The sequence below is a fragment of the Platalea leucorodia genome (genome assembly GCF_965183815.1).
Source record: "Platalea leucorodia genome assembly, chromosome: 7".
Classification (NCBI taxonomy): Eukaryota; Metazoa; Chordata; class Aves; order Pelecaniformes; family Threskiornithidae; genus Platalea; species Platalea leucorodia.
This window is the reverse complement of record NC_138829.1, coordinates 62,473,252-62,490,898: the sequence shown is the minus strand read 5'-3', so window position 1 is coordinate 62,490,898 and position 17,647 is coordinate 62,473,252. Positions and strand designations below refer to the sequence as shown.

Sequence of the window (17,647 nt, the reverse complement as noted above, 5' to 3'; positions counted from 1 at the left end):
GAAAAGATGGAGAAGACAAAAGCAGCACTTACCGTTCAGCAAGGATTTCTAACGGGGGTTTTCCTTGAGCCCAGCTCCGCACCATCCATGCAGTATCAAAAGCAGCTAAGAAGCCTCTTGCACAGCCAGTACCCATTGGCCAGAAGGGCTGTAAGAAGCATTTACATTATAATTCCTTGTATTTCTTAAGGTCTTATTACAAAAGTAACTTTCAATGTGAATTTGGAGTCTAGGGTTTCATACTGTCTTAGAAAAGTAGCCCAGAAGGAGTTAAAATACAACACAGCCAACTCTTGCAGTTTTTAGACGTTTCTCTCCTCCAAGTCTTAGGTAATGAAAAAGACTGCTTTCACTTTTTCTTTTTTTAGCTTCTATATTTAAAAACAAATTCCTTAACCTCAAAAGGTAAAGGCTGAGAAGAAAAAAAAAAGAAAAGACTCAATAATCAAGAATTAGTCAAGGAAAAAAAGATGCCTTCTCATCTTTTAATTTTGCTTTGGACTGATCTTTTCAAACACTTGAGGCTGTTAGCATGAGTTTAAAAAAAAAAATTAGTTGCAACATATACTTTTCACTTCAGAAAGAGAAAGAGAGAACATATTAAGGCAAAGAGACTGCAATAAAAATTTGGACCAAGTCTTCCTCTATGATGGAAGTAAGGAAAATTATGCCATGCACCCAAGCTGAGGACACACAGCTCAGTTTTCAGACAGAAATACAACTTGCATAAAGCAAAACAGGATCTCAGCCAGAGACTGCCAGCCAAACATTAGTTATGACATAAACTATGGCATAAAAAAAGGAAAAAAGAAAAAAGAAATCTATTCCAAAGAAGGTACCATTGTTTCAGGACATGTAAGAGAGGACAGTTTATTTTGGAGGGTAGATTGAATGGCTGGATCAAGGCGGCGGGGGGAACGACAGGGAAGCCTACTTGGAAGACATTCCAAGATATACCTCAAGCAAACTATCTCCAACAAGTGCCACCAGGAGCTGATGTCTGTGCCTCTCTCTCACTAGTGCAGCATTTTCAGATGCATACATGGAAGTAAAATCAAACATTGCTACATCTGGTTGCCCATAGTGATTAATTGCAAAATCCAAGGAAGGCAGCTGGTAATTGGTTGCAAAGTCAGCAGCTTCTCTGGCGTAGGACAGCAAATTGCTCTGGTTCACATTTTCCCCACAGAGGAGCAACTCAGTATCAATATAGTCCTGCAAGGAGAGAAGCATGTAGGATTAGATATTCCAACTATCCTCTCTGGATTGGAACGCTGCAGTCTCATAGCATCAGTGGCAATTACACACCTCACAGCATAAAGAACCAAGTGAGATTTGTCATCTTCTCCAAAAAGTTAATACACAAACATAAGTTACTGTACTACCCCAAACAGGAACTCTCTATGCCAACACTGAATAAGCAGCTTTATTTGCAATAGAATATTATAGTGCCTCCCAGTTACTTGGTTATGTATTGTTTTCATAACATTACTTCCCTCCCATCAAAAGATCTCATCATCACTACAATGCCTTTTTGCATGTGTGCACCCCACATCTGAAACCACACAAGAGCAGAAATACCGACATACGGATGACATAATATGCGGGTCTCAGCCTGAAGGTTTGGCTTAACATGTCAGTAATAACACATTCAGACTTGGATTGTAGAAGCTTTTCTGTTGTTCTGGTTTGGGCTTTGGCTTTTTTTGGCCAGTGTGGTGAAGGGCTCTGCCTTTACAGGTCATCCAACTTAAAGCCAGTGATTATTAATGAGGCAGTTTCTATTTACAGCTTAATCGTGGATGAGACCCCTAATCGCAGGGATGATACCACAGAACCGCTATTAGCCCAGTTGTTTCAGATAGACTTTTTATTTTTCCACTCAGACCTGAGCAGGTCAGGAAGACAGCTCTGACAGGCCACAGGTGCTGCTCCTCTTCTCCAAACTCCCCACTGATCTCCTGGGACTGCCCCCACCTACAAACACCAGCCCCCCCACCCCAGGGCCCACCTCCTGCTCCCCCCCACACTGCGGGGGGCTGCCACCCTTCCCCTCTCCTGCCCCAGCTAGGCAAGGCCAGCTGCTCTGCCCTGGGAGCCCCAGTCCTCCAAAAGGGCAGGAAATCGTGGCACTGAGCAAAGTGATCCCATCAGAAAGCCAAGAAGCCTTCTGATAGCTCCTCACAAGCACTTCCTTCGGGAAATTATACTTGACTGTTTTGGCACTGTCTTACTTTGTGAGAAAAATTGTCCTCTCTTGGGTTTCCAGGAAGAGAAATTTAAAAATGGTGCCAAAACACTTTCTAGAAACAAACGAAAACAAACCCCCACATCTTACAGAAGAAGGAGGTGGGGAAAAAAAGAAAGAAAGAAAAAGGAAAAAAGGCCTCAAATTCCCAAGTACCTCTGAAAGTTCAGGTCATTGTGTTTATAGCTTCCTAGTATGTTTCACTCACTCTAGAGAATTTGCAATTTAGCCTGGGGTAGATTTTAACACTTCCTTATTTGCCTGAAAAAGCTGGACACAGCTGTACTAAGTTCATCTTTAAATAAATGAGGGTTTTATTTTCTGGTGTGATGACCAGACCACGTATTTCCAAGGTGAGTCAAGATCCCACTTCAGCCAGTTTCAGAACTGACAAGTTTAGGAAGTATTGTTTTCAGTTCTCTATAGAAACTTTGTGCTGACTGGAGGGAAGAGAGAAGAAAAAAAAAAAAGCTAGAGTAAGATCTAAGTGATCTGAGCGGTAATAAAGTGATCTAGTAAGTCTATGAACACCCTCTATAACATGCAACAACGTTTATGCAGATGTTCACGCTTATTCTGCGCCAAGTAAATTAAATAGGGTTTTAGCCAGCATTTTTACATACATTAATAATCACTCCTTTGTCCAGAAGACTCTGCTTTTTTGCTGTCATCACAAAATAATGAGTGCTATCTTTATAGTAAACAATATTCTCCAGGTCAATTCCTGAAAAGAGATAATACATTTGTTAGGAAGCACAGTACATTGTCTGTGTCATTTACGAGCAACATGTGATTGATCTCCACGGGTGTGTTTCCTTCTTGGGATACATTCACTTTCCCAGCTGGGATGAAGCATTAGTGGACAAGATGCTCTAAACCAAAACAAATCAAGAGAGGAGATTGGCCTTACCTCACACGAGTTTGTCTGAGCATAATTTAAAGTTATTTAGCATCTTTTAAGATAGCCAGTTAACTACAGCCTTAACAGTCTTCTGAGGTAGAAAAGGGGAGCTGTGGGGAACAGAGTGCTTTTTAGGTTGCTAGGGCTCTGGCATTGGGTCTAACCAGGAGTTTTGGTTTCAGTAGTAATGATAATAATTTAAAAAAAAAAAAATCAGCTGTAAATCAAGAATGGAATTGGTTGTACTGATAGTGGATACAACTACTTTGAAACCCCTTTCCACACAGATGTATTTCACAGTTTATATTTTAAGTATTTATGGCGGATTCCTGGCTAGTTCTTTTCAGCTTATCAGATCTACACATCAAAAAGCAAGAATAAACTCCTCCCAGAAGGGCAGAGCCTTTTTCATAGGGTTTAAGCTGTTCAAATGGATACAAACAAAAACAAACCATGTCTTAAGGGAGATCTCTGGGCATTGCAAATGCTCTTCTGAATTTGTTAAACATAGCAGACATTTTTACAGTTGAGAAAAATTTAAACATTAAAACAAAACTATGATGCGGCAACGCCCAAGCTAAAAAAAAAAAAAAAAAATCTCATTGTACCATAAATGGACACCTCCATCTGCAAGATTCTGACATCAACAGCATTTTATCACTGGGGTTTTTTTTTATACAATGTATTTGAATTGATGTTAATAGGAATAGGAGGGTGGCCTGGCACATACAGAGTTCCTCTACTGCCTCTTGTATTTGGTTGTGGAAAAAAAGAGGATGCACCCACCCGTTTCCTCTTTAAGGTCCTGGAAGAACTTCTGATTGAAGATGAAAGCAACACCACTAATTTCTTCCACCTTGGCTTCTGCAGTTGTATTTCTGTTTATAAAATTGGCAGTGATAGCTATAGCCAGCTTTCCCCGAAACTCCTTCCTCCTGAAACCTGGTAAGCGAAGAAAAGAATTAAAAACACTGGAAACTTCACATTGGATTTTCAGGAAGGTTGAGCTCAAGGCAGCTCAGTCTCTTTCCTACGTCTAGTCCTACACTTCATCAAACAACACGCCATCAGCAGATTACATCATTCCTCCAAAATTCCCTTGAATGCAAAGAGTCTTTTCTCCGCACTTCCAGCTGCAAAACTGGAGCTGTACTGCATTCAAGATAAATCTTATTAAAAAAAAATATAGGTCTGGATGGGAACTAATGGGAAGAAGTTGAACATGGGAAGAAGTTAAGGGCAAATAATGACTAAAGAAAAACAGACTGGAAACAGAGCAGATCACATTTAACAGAGAGAAACATTTTTAACATGCTAAATAGCAAATAAGATTTTCATTACATAGGTGGTAAACAGCTTATGAAAAAACATGGAAGAGATCAGCAATCAAAAGCAGCAGAGAAAGATCCAAAAAACAGAAATCTCTGTAACAGTGCTTAGGTGCACACACTATCAGCAAACACGCTTTTTCAAAGATATCAGGGGTTGAAAAATACTCAGTGGCTTAAACTGTTACATTTCCAAGGTGAGACTGACTGCGAAGTTACTTGCTCTCTCGCTCCACCCTAGCTACCTCTTTTCACAAAAAAGCCCACTAAGCCACACTCTCGCAATCACACATTTGTTTTCCCCTCGGCATATTCCTCTTATCTGTAAGTAAATTCTGAAGTAGGACAGAGGGTCCTTAGAGTATTTTAAGCCAACTGAAGATGACTTTTCAGAGAATATATGTATTTTCTAAGAAGAAATAAATCAGCTACGAATTTTTGTCTCTGTGCTTCTTCATGTGCTCTCGTTATTTCATTGGGATAAATTTAATATGACAATACCAGCTTCCATATGTAAACAATCTTCAGCGCACCAGATATTCCCTTAGGCCCTGGTACTATGATAACCATTAACTTCTCAATAGAGTCTGCAGCTGCAGTAAGAATAATTTTGTTTTGCTGATACCTGACTACTTAAACAGTCTTTTACGGGGGATAGCTAGACAAGAGCGTGGGGAATTTTCTAACAGAGCATGATAAGGAACGAACTCTAAGCATATTGTCGTTGCCAGATATAAGAAGAAGCAGACAAACTATGAAGCTAATAAAAAAAAGGAAATGCTGTACTTAGTGAACTCAAACTAACATGGAAATAATTAAAGCTACAAGGGGAATATATAATTAAGTAACAGGTTTGTTCATGTGATACAGGAGCAGCTTAGCTAGTGTCTTGCTAAGAAAGACAGCTCAGGTGGTCTGAATTCTCAGCAACGGCTCAACCTCATGAAGCATTTCCCCCCCTCTTCCTTCCCCCACCAAGTTATTTATTATGTTTTGGTATTGCTTCCAAAGTAACTGCTTCTGAAATTAAATCACCTCTATAAAAAGAGCAATACCTCTGAGCAATACCTGCCTTCATTAAACACCCGGCAGTCACATTTTGATCATTAGTTCAAACACAGTGCAAATTTACGGCACAATAGCAAAGCCTATGCAATTCCTGATACGTATCTTGTCAGCCTCCTTAAAGTTAAATCATCACGTAATTACTTAACCTTGAAGCAAGCCCAATGGCATCATGATGCATTTTAGAGGCAATGAAGATACATAGTGCTAAGAATCAGTAATGACATTAAATGTCTTTATTTTGAGCTACAACTTAACAACAAAAGCAGAAGATACCACATCAAAAATAGTTTCCACGCAGACTTCAGTGGATTGAAAGGTGGCCTGTTGCTTTGTGTTCTCCTCTGACTTTCAGGCCTTCCAAAATACCCTAAAAACCATTAATAAGGCTAAAAGCACACATGCACCTACCTTCTAATGTGTTCCTGCGGCCATCTGCACCAATAATAACATCAAATTCATACTCTGATAAAGGGTGATCCATGGGGAGAAATTCAGCCCTCCAACCTATCTCTAAAAACACAAAGAATAATATTTATTCATTCTTCAGTAATACAATGGAAAAGTGCTTTCAGAGTCTGAAGAAAGGGCATTAAGATAAATGGTCCATTTCTCATTCAAACAGAGCTGAATTCTGCCTCAGTTTGAAGCAGGGAAGTTCTGCTGCAGTCAAAGCTACTTTCAGGCTGTATTAGCAAGGCATCAAGGTTGTAAACTGACAACAAAAAAAAATTGAAGCCTTCATCTGGATCACCTAATGCACTAAACTTCCTCTCAGATCCCTATCACAAGAATATGCTTAAGCACTTCATTCTCACAGAAATAGCCCCACAATGACCTTATCAGGGCAGTACGTAAATGATGTGGTAACAGCAAGTAAGGACTGGGCTTTAAAAGAAGAAAAATAGCATTCCATCATCAATACCTTTAAGTGTCTTCCAAATAGAAATTAAATGGAAGCATACTCACAAAGCTAAACTTAATCTTTGCATTAACACAAAGCTGATTATGGGAAAATGTTTGTATTGTCCATATTTTAAAATTATATATGCTTTAATTACTTAAAACAATATCTTTATTGTACTGTCACTATATGACCATTTAAAGAGAGATAGCATAGTATTTTAATTAAAGTAAAATTTTAAAATATTTTATTGCTACTGTACCCTAAATACTAATCTTTTAAAAAAAAAAAAAAAAGAGAAATCTTTCTCTATTTTATTTAAAAATCTTGCATAAGATGTCTGATAAGACTCTGTGTGCCAGTGGGAGTTATATCAAATGTGAAAGCAAAATGAGGCCCAGGAAGCTTAATCCATCCTCAATATTTATATTATCAATCAAAAATTGTTTTTGCAGGAAGATACCGAAAAGCCACACCAGACTCCCTACAAAGCCTCAAACACATGCCAGGAGACATAGTGCAAAACCTCAACTTTGACTGGGTCGTATTCTAAGAATTATCAGTGCTCTGTCACAATGATACTTATCATGCCTACGGCTGCATATAGCAAACCTAGCTGAATAAGGAGGGCAAAAACCTCGTATTTCTTTAACAGAATTCAACTGCCTTGAATGATTTCACATAATGCCCAACATAAAAAGAAGTTACTGTGAACAGAACTACATTATGATAAACAGTACTTTGGTTTTCTTGATCTTCAGGAGGTTCCAGGACTTTCACGAATTCTAGATTCACATGGATTTCAACTCCTAGTATAAGTGCAACTTTGAAGAGGATAAGTTGAAGTTGTCGAATACCTGTAGACAGTGAGTAACAAAGACACATTTAATATGTAAGTCATCACAGCTGCTACCAGCATGCCACCCAACTGATACTCACTGTTAACACAAGCATGCAGCATTATTATTTCCTATACTGTGACGAACGCAAATGCTGTAACCACCACAGGACATTGTTCTCTTCCAGCACAGTCTCGTAGGTAATAAAACTCATTTCAGTGAGTTTCTTAGAATACTTTTTTTAGAGCTTTCCTTCTTAATGATATTTAAAGGATCTGCTAACCAATATGTTGACCATTTTAGGATAGGAAATTTTACAGCATGTTTCCCTGTAAAATATCCCATTTTTGCATATTTTCTCATTAGATTAAGGGTTGTGTCTACCTTCAACATACTAGAATGAATATAAATATTCTTCATACGTCATAATGAAAACCTATTGTTCAACAAATCCAGACTAACAAAAAAGCTGCTCCATAAGACTGTCATTTGTGCAATTGCCATTTTGCTTAAATGAGACCTTTTTTTTTTTCCTCTGTGTGCACGCATGCACTCACGCATGTTTAAGGCAGATGAGCTTTCTGCCAAATCAAGAAAGTATCCATTAATCTTCTGACCTCGGTACACCTCTTATCTGAACAGTGCCCATGCCCTCAGATACTTACTGATGTGATCAATAGATCCTGCACAGAATTTTCCATAAAATTTCTTTGCTCCCAGTCCCCGGAGGTCATGGATTGTAAATGGCCAGAGATGCAACACATTGTTCCTTGAAAAAGTGTCCCGCTTCTCCACGACAACAACTTTGGCTCCCAGGAAGGCAAGTTCTATGGCAGTCCGCAAGCCACATGGGCCACCTCCAATAATTAAACACTGGCAGAGAAAAGAAGGAGTCTTACACAGGGTTTTGTATTGACTTCCACACAGTTTCTAACTTACTCTATTGGTACGACTTGATATTCAACCAGACTTATGCTACTGAGAGTATATTCAAGTCATCTATTTAAATCAATAAATGTTCAAATTTTGTTTGCATGTAGTGTTCAGTCATTTATACAAGAGGATAAACTGTGCTTCATGCAGACATACAAGCATCTGATAAAAAGATATAACAGAAGAAAGAGCAAAGAGCCAAAACACTTTTGAGCATTTCTAACTCACTCCTATTTAGCATTTCAAAAGTGCTTGCAGTAAACAGGATTACAGCTACATAAAAGGGAGGGGAAAGGAAATAAGCGGTCTTGGTGTAGGCTTTTTTTGTTTTAAAGAGGAAGTTGGTGTACATTTGCTAGAATTGTTAGATGAATCTATGATAAGCCAGTAGTCTTACAATATTAGTTACTCTCTCTCTTTCAAGTGAGCGATTATCCTGAATTAACAGCCTAGTCTACAGACTTGTCCTGCTGCACGAGAGCCAGGGAACTCAGCCTGTCCTATTCCAGTTCATCCAGTGGTCAACATCCTCACCTTCAGGACAATCACATTTTAGAAGCTTATATCTAAGTTTGGGCATCCTCAGAAGAATGGCTTCAGAAATGATTACAGAGAATTCTCACCCAAATTTTAGTTGACAGCTGTAAGCTTTCACAGACTAACAAGCAAAGGATTTCCAGAAAGCAAACTAATTAAAACCCAAACATATCTAATGCTTACATTTTCCTGACTGATTACTAAAAACTGATTAGAAACAGTCTTACAGCTGGACAGCACTGCTGTTCCACACCTCCCTCCAACCCCCCAAACTCCCCCAAAACCCACACAGACTTCACAAAATCTATGCCAGCAGTTCAAGCACCGAGCTCGGGCAGGGAGGGACGAGGTGGGCCTGAGCCGAGGGGAGAGCTCTGGCTGCGAGGCTGAGCTGTGCCACGTTGCAAATCCAAACCCATTATCTCACACGCCAGACATGCTCCTGTGCGTCCCGCACACATAGCCAGACAGTGATTACAGTTTCAAAGCAAGCATGGACTGTATCTGGAGGCTCATTGGATGAGAGTCTGGTTCCCATTACATTTCAATTTCATAAAATAGAGTCATTTATTTATTTTGGTTTGTTCGTCATTTGTTTTCAAATTTAACAACTTAAGCAAAAATTATCTGGTGCTGTCTTTTGTCCATGACTTTTGTCCAACCCAATGGTAAAAGTGCAAAAATTTTTTTTCAAATTGAATAGATAATTCAAATAAATTCCCACTGATAGAAGAGCTCCTGTGAGGTGCTTACGCTTTGCTTTAGGCAAGTGTTTTGTTAACTAGAGATATTAAATAAGTTAAAGGTAGATTGTTGCATTAGCCACTTGGCTTTCTTCCTCTTAAAAGAACATATTTAATTTGTAATTTCACAAGAACACTCCTCACTGCATGCTGAATATTAGGAAAACAGCAACAGATGTAATTATATAAAGGAAGAAAATGGAGTGCAGATGTTATCCTGACTGAAGAGGATCACTGGTGGAGTCTGGGTCAGCTCTTTTCTGCACATGCTTGTTGTGATTAACATGGGAACTCTGAGCTCTGACAAGTAAGTGACTGCCTTCCCAGCTACACAGTTTTCCAGTAATGTTTAGTAAGCAGTTAGAAACATTTTACAAATACAGACCATACATGGTCTGATAAGGTGGGGTTGGTTTTTTGGCTAACAAACTGTATTATATATAAATAAATGCAACTTAAAAAAAAAAAAAAAAGCAGTCTTTTGAGATTTAGTCATAGTGGATCCTGCCAAATAATAAAACCCACACAGAAAACAGTTAGTTCCTCCTGGTGCTCTGCAACATAGTATGTTAAAATTTTAAGGAGGATTCTGCTCTCTCCCCTCCTCCTATCACCATTAACAAAATATCTTCCAAATTGCCTAGAGACACTGTGAAAAATGGTTGTATATTTGCTATCATCCATGGTTACCTTCCATAAACATATTTATCTATGTCTGAGAACTATTTCTTCTTTGATTTATTAAGGACACTTCCTGCTGGTGTAGAGCTTACTCTTGGCACTTCGTCATCTTTTTTGAAACTTCTGGGGTGAAAATCAGCACAAAACCCTTGCAAAGGTAATTCTTACTGTGCTTATGTTCCTACGTTTATAAAGTAAGGAAAGGGACTGCACCACTGTCCTGTCCCTGCCCTCCCTCCACAGCTCTCTGCTTGCAAACAGTCAGAGGAGAAACCTTGCAGTCAGCCTAGAACAAACTTCAAATGCTTCCTGTTATCACCCCCTGTTACCTCAGTCTCCTGGCTCATCAGGGGCTGCTTTTGAAATTGATTTCTTGCAATTTAACACAGATTGTGACAACTGACATCACATAAGGAAGTCTTGAATGATCACTCCTGAAATCTAACAAACAAGGCTGGACAAACGCCAACAGTTTCTTGACATCCACATCGCTATTCACAGCCCAACTGTCTTTTAATGGTGCCAGATCATCTCCTAAAAAGGTAAAGGGTAACTTGACTTTTCAAAGCATCTTCTGCAAATTAATCAAAGTAACAGTTGCTGAAGAGGACTGACAAGGAGCTTTTGCATATTCCTTGTTCAGGCTGGAAACGAAGGGAGAAAGACTTGTAGAGGTTACAGGGCAGCTCACCCCAGAATAAGATCATGACTAGACCTCTATGACCTGCCTGAAGAATCAGTATCACGTTGGATGCTATAGCCTGTTTTACTACTGAGAGTATACCATGTTAGTGCACGACAGCAATACGGAGAGAAGGCATTTCTGTCAGTGAAAACGTCATAATATAAAGGGCTGATCTTCTGCCTGCAAATGTATGAAAATGCTTCCTGTCAGATGAGAAGCGTCATTAAATTTAATACGCTCCCCAAGAACAGCACCTACTTTACAAGACGGGAGCAGGCAAAAGTACAGAAAGAATAAATGAGGACGGAGAAACCAACAGCTATGCGTTCACGTGGCAGATAAAGCGCGTGATTTTAAAATGCCAAGTTTCCTCCTTTATGCTTTATGAAAATAATTTATCTTTGCACATATTTCATCCAAAAATCTTATAAATGCTTGAAATATTGAGCACACACCCTCTAGAAGAGAACATGCACACACTGAGAAAAGGAGCTGTGACAAGGACTCCAACCTGGCCATTCCCCGGCCCTAGCCCTCACCACAGCCCAGCACTGTGCCCACGAGTTCCCCAGCCAAGGGGAGAAAAGCTGGGCGCCGCGAATGCCCTGCACGCACCCAGGCAGTGGCTTGCCCCGCACGGGCACGCTTCTGCTCCATCACCTCATCAGCAACAGGACCAGGTAAACTTACATACCTGCACCAAACTCCGGCTACGCAGTAACTTGGCAGTACTGAAGAAACTGCCTGGAAACACTAACTCTGACGAGCAATGGTCACCATGAGTACTTTTCATGAGAATTTTATATAAGCTAAATTAATCTATTCTTCTTGCAAATATCCTGGATATGAATGATACTAATTACTGATGAGAATAAATGTGAGAATGAAAATTTTACAGTTATGATAGAAATTATCATAGGTAAATGGACATGCTGGTTTGAGTTAAACTTCTGCAAGAGTATTTTTAGAATACCAGTTATAAAATTCCCATTGAAGAGGACTAATGCAAGTTTATAGGCCAGTAATAGTTACCTAGTGGTAAACTAGTGACTATTTCAGTTTAACATGATAAATATTAATTAATGCATGGAAATTTTTGTACTTCAAAATAAAACACTAATAAGCCCATGAATATTTTATGAAAGTTGACTACTTAAGCTGCTGAGTAAATATTATGTTTCTACAGTACTGTTAAAAAGTACTGTACTTTTCCCTAAGAGATAATTAGTTGTTTCTGTATAAATCTTGTCCCACGCTATAACCAAGCACACTCTACTCATTGCATTATTTATCTTCCCACTGAAACAGAGCAGAAACATCATGTATTTTTTTTCCCCCAGTACAATTAAAAGATAACAGAAAGTTTCACTTGTAATAATATAAACATACACAGCATTTGCTAAGTTTCATAAGCTTGATTCTACTTAAAGGTCGATCTGACTGTAAGAGATGCTACTTTCTCTGTATTAGTATGTTTAAGAATGGCAGTGCCTTGAAAATCTCCAGAAAGTGTTTCCACACTGAATAAGAGCACTTAGTGCTGAACTAAATGGCAGCACAAGTTACCTCTCCAAAAGCAGAATGACTTTTGTGCCAGGCACAGGTTTTCAATACGATCTCCTGTATATAATGTACAAATATATGACTTACAAAATAGGAGGAGAGGAAAGGGAGAGAGGGTTGCGAAGTAGAGGGCTCTTGCAACCCCTCCCATCCCCCACTATTAAACCTGCAGCCTTTGACTCCAGGCACCTATATCCCATGCTGGAAAAACCATATGCAGTTTAACAGCTGAGAATTTGCAGAACGCCTCCATTGGTTTACACAGTAAAGTAAGCTTACAGAAACAACTGAGGTTTTGAGAGAAAGGAGGGAGAGAGAAAGAATACAAGCACTGTGTTTAACAAAAAACAAAATAACACTCCACAATGACCTAGTCACAAAAATCTCACCCACTTTAATAATTGAAAGGCAGAATCTACCCATTTACCTTGAAAAATGTAAAAAAAAAAAAAAGCTCTCAGCATTTACATGCTCACAGTCAAGGAATCTACCAGTTGGTAGTAGCATGTGGGTGGGGGATGCAACCAAACGGCATCTCTCTGCACAGTTAAGAAGAGACAAATCCCATTGTAGCTCAATGCATTACACTGTTACCGTCCAGCTCTAAATCCCTCACTCCTCTCCTGCCCAAGGTACCAAAGCATTAAATTAGTTCTGGAAAATAAAAGTGTGTTCAATTATGATCCACCCACCGTATGTTCTTTGGATGAAGACAGAAGCTACAATCAGTCCAGGAATTCAAGATTTTCTCATTTCTGCCTTTCAGTTGTTTTGAAGGTGAAAAAGAGGAGACTAATTTTAGACTCTAGCTCAACAACAATTGGATAGACACAGAGACGCCTTTCGTTGTCCTAAGGCACGCCAAGTCAGGAGCACCACTTCTACTCTTCAGTGAAAATACACACTTACGCTAGTGAAAAAATAGTGAAAGCTATCTGCCTAAATTATTTAACTTCCTTCAGCTTATATCTAATATTTATCCAAATCACCAGTTGGAAATCAAAACCTATAGGAATGGATCGTGCTGCTAGAAATGAGCACCAAGGAGTGGCTTTCCTCACACACCTCGAAGCCACTGCCTGGTGCTGGAGGTGCTCTTCCCACGCAGTGATAGGAGGCTCTGCCCATGCCTAGACAGCCTGCAGGATGCGGAGGGACAGAATACTTCGCCTTTCCATGGCAAACCCTCTTCCATCGTTGCTCTGGGCCTCAGGTGTGTTCATTTCCCCAGTCACCAGATCTGGGACTTCACACCAGCCCTGGCCTTTGTACAACATCCAAAGTGACAGGGATGCACCAAGGATTAATTTGACTGACTCCACAGGATTACATCCTACCTGGATTTGGGCAAGTGTTTCTTTGTGATAGCGCTAAATGTGCTGCAACATGAGATAGGCACAAAATGTAATGAAACAACACATCTTCCGGATCAGCAGTGATTGTTTCCCTGGAAAGGCTCCAAAGAGAAACAGCTGCATAAGCAGCTAAGGCAGACAGCTACCAGAAGCTGCAGCGGGAAGCTCTCTCCACCACAACGCTTTTTACTTCATCTCCTTTACTAGACATGAAAATGCTTCTGGCAAAAATAGGACTGCTCAGTAGGACATTCCTGACTTACTGGCTTACAGTTCATCTCACATTTGTAGCCTTAGATTTTATCACATAAACTATTGACAGCCGCTGGATACAACAGTTCAGTCAAAGGTACCCTGAATCCACTGAATAGCCAATATAAAGCTTGAAACGTTATGATTGAAGTCACCAAAAAATAAAATTCTATATGCCACTTCAGACAATGTTAAAATTGTCAAGAGCTAATGCTTTGTTTAAAAAGAAAATATGAAAAAGAAAAAAAGGTTAAGCTCACAATAGGCATGATGTGTTTTGTCAATCTAAGATACGAGTCTAGTCTTGCTACAGCCCCGGTCTACCAAAGCACTTCAATATATGGTTGCTCCCCTAAACTCAACAACTTTATTCAGGCACTCACTGCTTCTCTAGACGAAGACCCCCATACAAAGTGCTTGTCACCTCCTTTTCTACAAACTAGCCCAGCCACTGGCACCAGCGAAGGATGTGTCGCTATCAGACAGCTCAGTTACAAGACACATGAGAGCTATGCAAGTATAGCACTCTCTTGACAGTAACATGCCCTGCATTGCATGAGATGCTTGTACTCGTTGTCTGTTGCCTGACTCGTTGAACGCTGCCATACCTATACAACTGGTTTTACTAAAAGACAACAGAACATGACCCTGTCAAGAACAGAGACGATAACTGTAGCTAAATATGACAGTGATTTGGAAGGTATCCATTCGACTACATACATATACAGAAAATGGACAGTGCCAACCTAAAACAAGAATTTTCTTTTTCATTTTTAGAAAGAGGCCAAATACCAAAACATATACCCAAAATTTCTGTGGTTAACAGGTCTATACTACATGCAAATATTAAAAGAAAAAAGAAAGAAAAAAAGTTACTTCTTCCATCAAATGAAGGAGGAGGAGGAGGTATAGGAGCTAATTAAACTCACCTTACAAAAATTAAGTAATCTTTAGAAGCATATTTTCCTCTATTACAGTATGTTTTATGAGCTCCTTATAAAATTAGTAAGGTTAAAAATGTTTCATTTGACAAAAATAATATTCAGTTAAATGTATTTTAATGAGAGGTCATAACTCTCCAAAGGGTTATGTGAACGCTACTTAAATGCACTACATAGAGTTCCAAAATCTACCTTAAAATACTATTAAGACTAGCTGGATCTTGCTGAACAGACATTTTTGGAGAGTGAACACCACATAAATACCACTGTTGGCGAAGTTCAAAGACAGCTAGGAACAGCAAGGCTCACGCACCCCTAACTGCCAACCAACCACAGCAATAAAACCCCGTCCCGGTGCAGGAAGCACAACACAACGAATCCATTTCTGCTTTCAATCCCACCAGTATTTTACCCTATGTACCCCTGGCTGAGCACCTCAGAAATATGCAGTTTGGGCATCTCCTGCCAAAAGCACCCGTATCAGCAACGGGCAAAAATGGAGACATTGCTATTTTTCTTCTTAAAAGACTGTAACATGGATTTGAGGCTACCTAATCTAGGCTGATTTTGGACAGAGCTCTTTCCCCAGCACTGTGCCCTGCAGTTGCTGCACTTGCAGCTGGACATGGCACAATCCAGGGATCAGAGGATCTATCTTTATTGCCCTCCTGTTTTACTGGGTCAAAAGGCCAGAAGCGAAACATTAGTACATTTATTGCATTCATTTGGCTCATCTTCACTAGGATTTTTTTCTCTTTTTTGGAAGATAAGCTTCTGCATGTAAAAGACCACGTGCTTTCATTTTTCCTGGATGAATTTGGACACACTTGTCCGTCGATACCCTCTCAGATATATGTACTAATATTAGATTTGTGTATAAAAATGTTTCCATAGTTTGAAATGAAAACAATGGTATGAAAGACATCTGAAACTTATAGTCTGCTATGCAACACATTAAAGAAAGGCTGTATGCATTCAGTGTTCTAGAAGGTCAAGAGTTCCTTCGTTGATGCACCAAAGCTGTCAGGACTTTGTTACCTGGAGCTTTTCTGAAGAGCTCTCTCAGGCGTCATTGGTCATATTTAAATATGTTGACTTGATCCCAGAGCTTTTATAACAATTTACAAAAATAAATTTTTAAAAATTGTAATTGGTAGACATAACACAGAAAAGTATCTCTAGAAACTTTCAGTTCCCCTGCACCACAGTTACAGTTATCTGAAGAAAACCTGCACATCATCTTACAAGAAATGTTATACTGTTTTTAATAAACAGATTATCCACCAGAAATCAGGCAAGTGCTTTAATCCAAAAATCTCCTCAAATAAAGCACAAAATAAACCCTCTAACATTCTTAGGAATTAAGAGTGTATTTGCTGTTTTCTTACCTGTTTTTCATTGTAATCAGAACAGGGGGGAAAAAACCCACCACACCCAAAAACCAGACGAGATTGGTTTCTTTTCTTTTTCTTGGCCAGCTGCTTAAACAATCAAAATGAAAACAAGATAAACCTTGCAGAAAGAATGTTGCCTGACTATCCTGGTCATGAATATGGTTGGCAGCATTTAAATACCTTGCCTTTTTTTTGTAGGCTTATGCCTGTTACGCTGACATAATGCTTTAAGGCTACCCTTAGAAACTTAGCAAAAAAACCCCCAAAACAAAACCATGAAACAAAACAATTCATCCAGAAACAGAGAGCTGGTGAACAGAGATGAAGAAACAAAGGCACCAAGAGCCTCACCTCCGAGCACAGCAGAGACCAAGCCACAAGTCTTGGGAGCCTTGTGAGTAGTGACACTCGTGAGATTGAGATTGCTAGAAAATAATTAATCCTCTACATGGTTTCAGGGTCAGGGGATGACCAGCCAGTAGAGGACTTGTCTACAGACCTAGAGGAAGGGATTTCTCATGCTTTATGGCATCCAAAACACGCAGACAAGTTGGTCAACAACCATGGCTCTGCTACAGGAAGAAGTTGGTAAAATGCTTTAAAAAAATAGCACTGTTTCTACAGCCTGGTCTGTCTACAGAGAGAAAATACTACACTGAACCTAAAATTTTTAAGGAAACAACAAGAATTACAACAATCTAATAAATCAGCTAAGCTTCCGCTTAGAAACTGGCTTTTTAAAGTCAGTGGTGAGTCAAGTTATTTCAAGGTCATTTCACAGAATATTTGAAAATATGTTCTAAAATACATTTGTTATATTAGGTGAATTATTAGCCAATATCTAATTAAGACTTGGCTTTTAGAAGCCAGTACTGGGTAAATGAGCTCATACAGAACTAGCCATCAGGTCTGAGTCAGAATCCAGATTTTTAAATTATTATTTATTTATTTTTAAAGAGCTGAATCATTTAATCCCATAGTTTCTAACTTTCCTAAGCAGAATGACTGTACAGTAGCGTATAGCAGCTATAGCTGACCTCAAAATGCAATGCTGTACAAGAAGGCTGCAATTCGGGGCTTCTGGGATCTATTTTCTTCCAGCTTATCATGCAGTCTTCAAAGCTACTGCATTTTCCAGTGCTAGCATTCACAGCCACTTAACCAGTAAAGCCAAATACAGCTCCAAAGAGTGATAACCTGATTTTTTTCCAGTTTATTTAACTGGTCACTTGCACATATCAGTTTACAGAGGTAGACAATGCATTTACTTTTTACATT

The 17,647-nt window shown here is 39.3% G+C and overlaps 1 protein-coding gene across 1 annotated transcript in view; it reads right to left on the bottom strand.

The window, feature by feature from the left end:
- MICAL2 (microtubule associated monooxygenase, calponin and LIM domain containing 2) overlaps positions 1-17,647 on the bottom strand; it is a gene marked incomplete at its 3' end in the record, with an annotated part of 130,017 nt that overhangs the window by 77,433 nt on the left and 34,937 nt on the right. The window contains exons 3-9 of the mRNA XM_082316991.1: positions 7,951-8,158; positions 7,187-7,303; positions 5,954-6,055; positions 3,936-4,091; positions 2,872-2,972; positions 958-1,215; positions 33-148 (exon numbers count right to left, since the gene is read on the bottom strand). Of these exons, the coding sequence (XP_082173117.1) occupies positions 33-148; positions 958-1,215; positions 2,872-2,972; positions 3,936-4,091; positions 5,954-6,055; positions 7,187-7,303; positions 7,951-8,158 (1,058 nt within the window). The remainder of the gene's footprint in view (positions 1-32; positions 149-957; positions 1,216-2,871; positions 2,973-3,935; positions 4,092-5,953; positions 6,056-7,186; positions 7,304-7,950; positions 8,159-17,647) is intronic.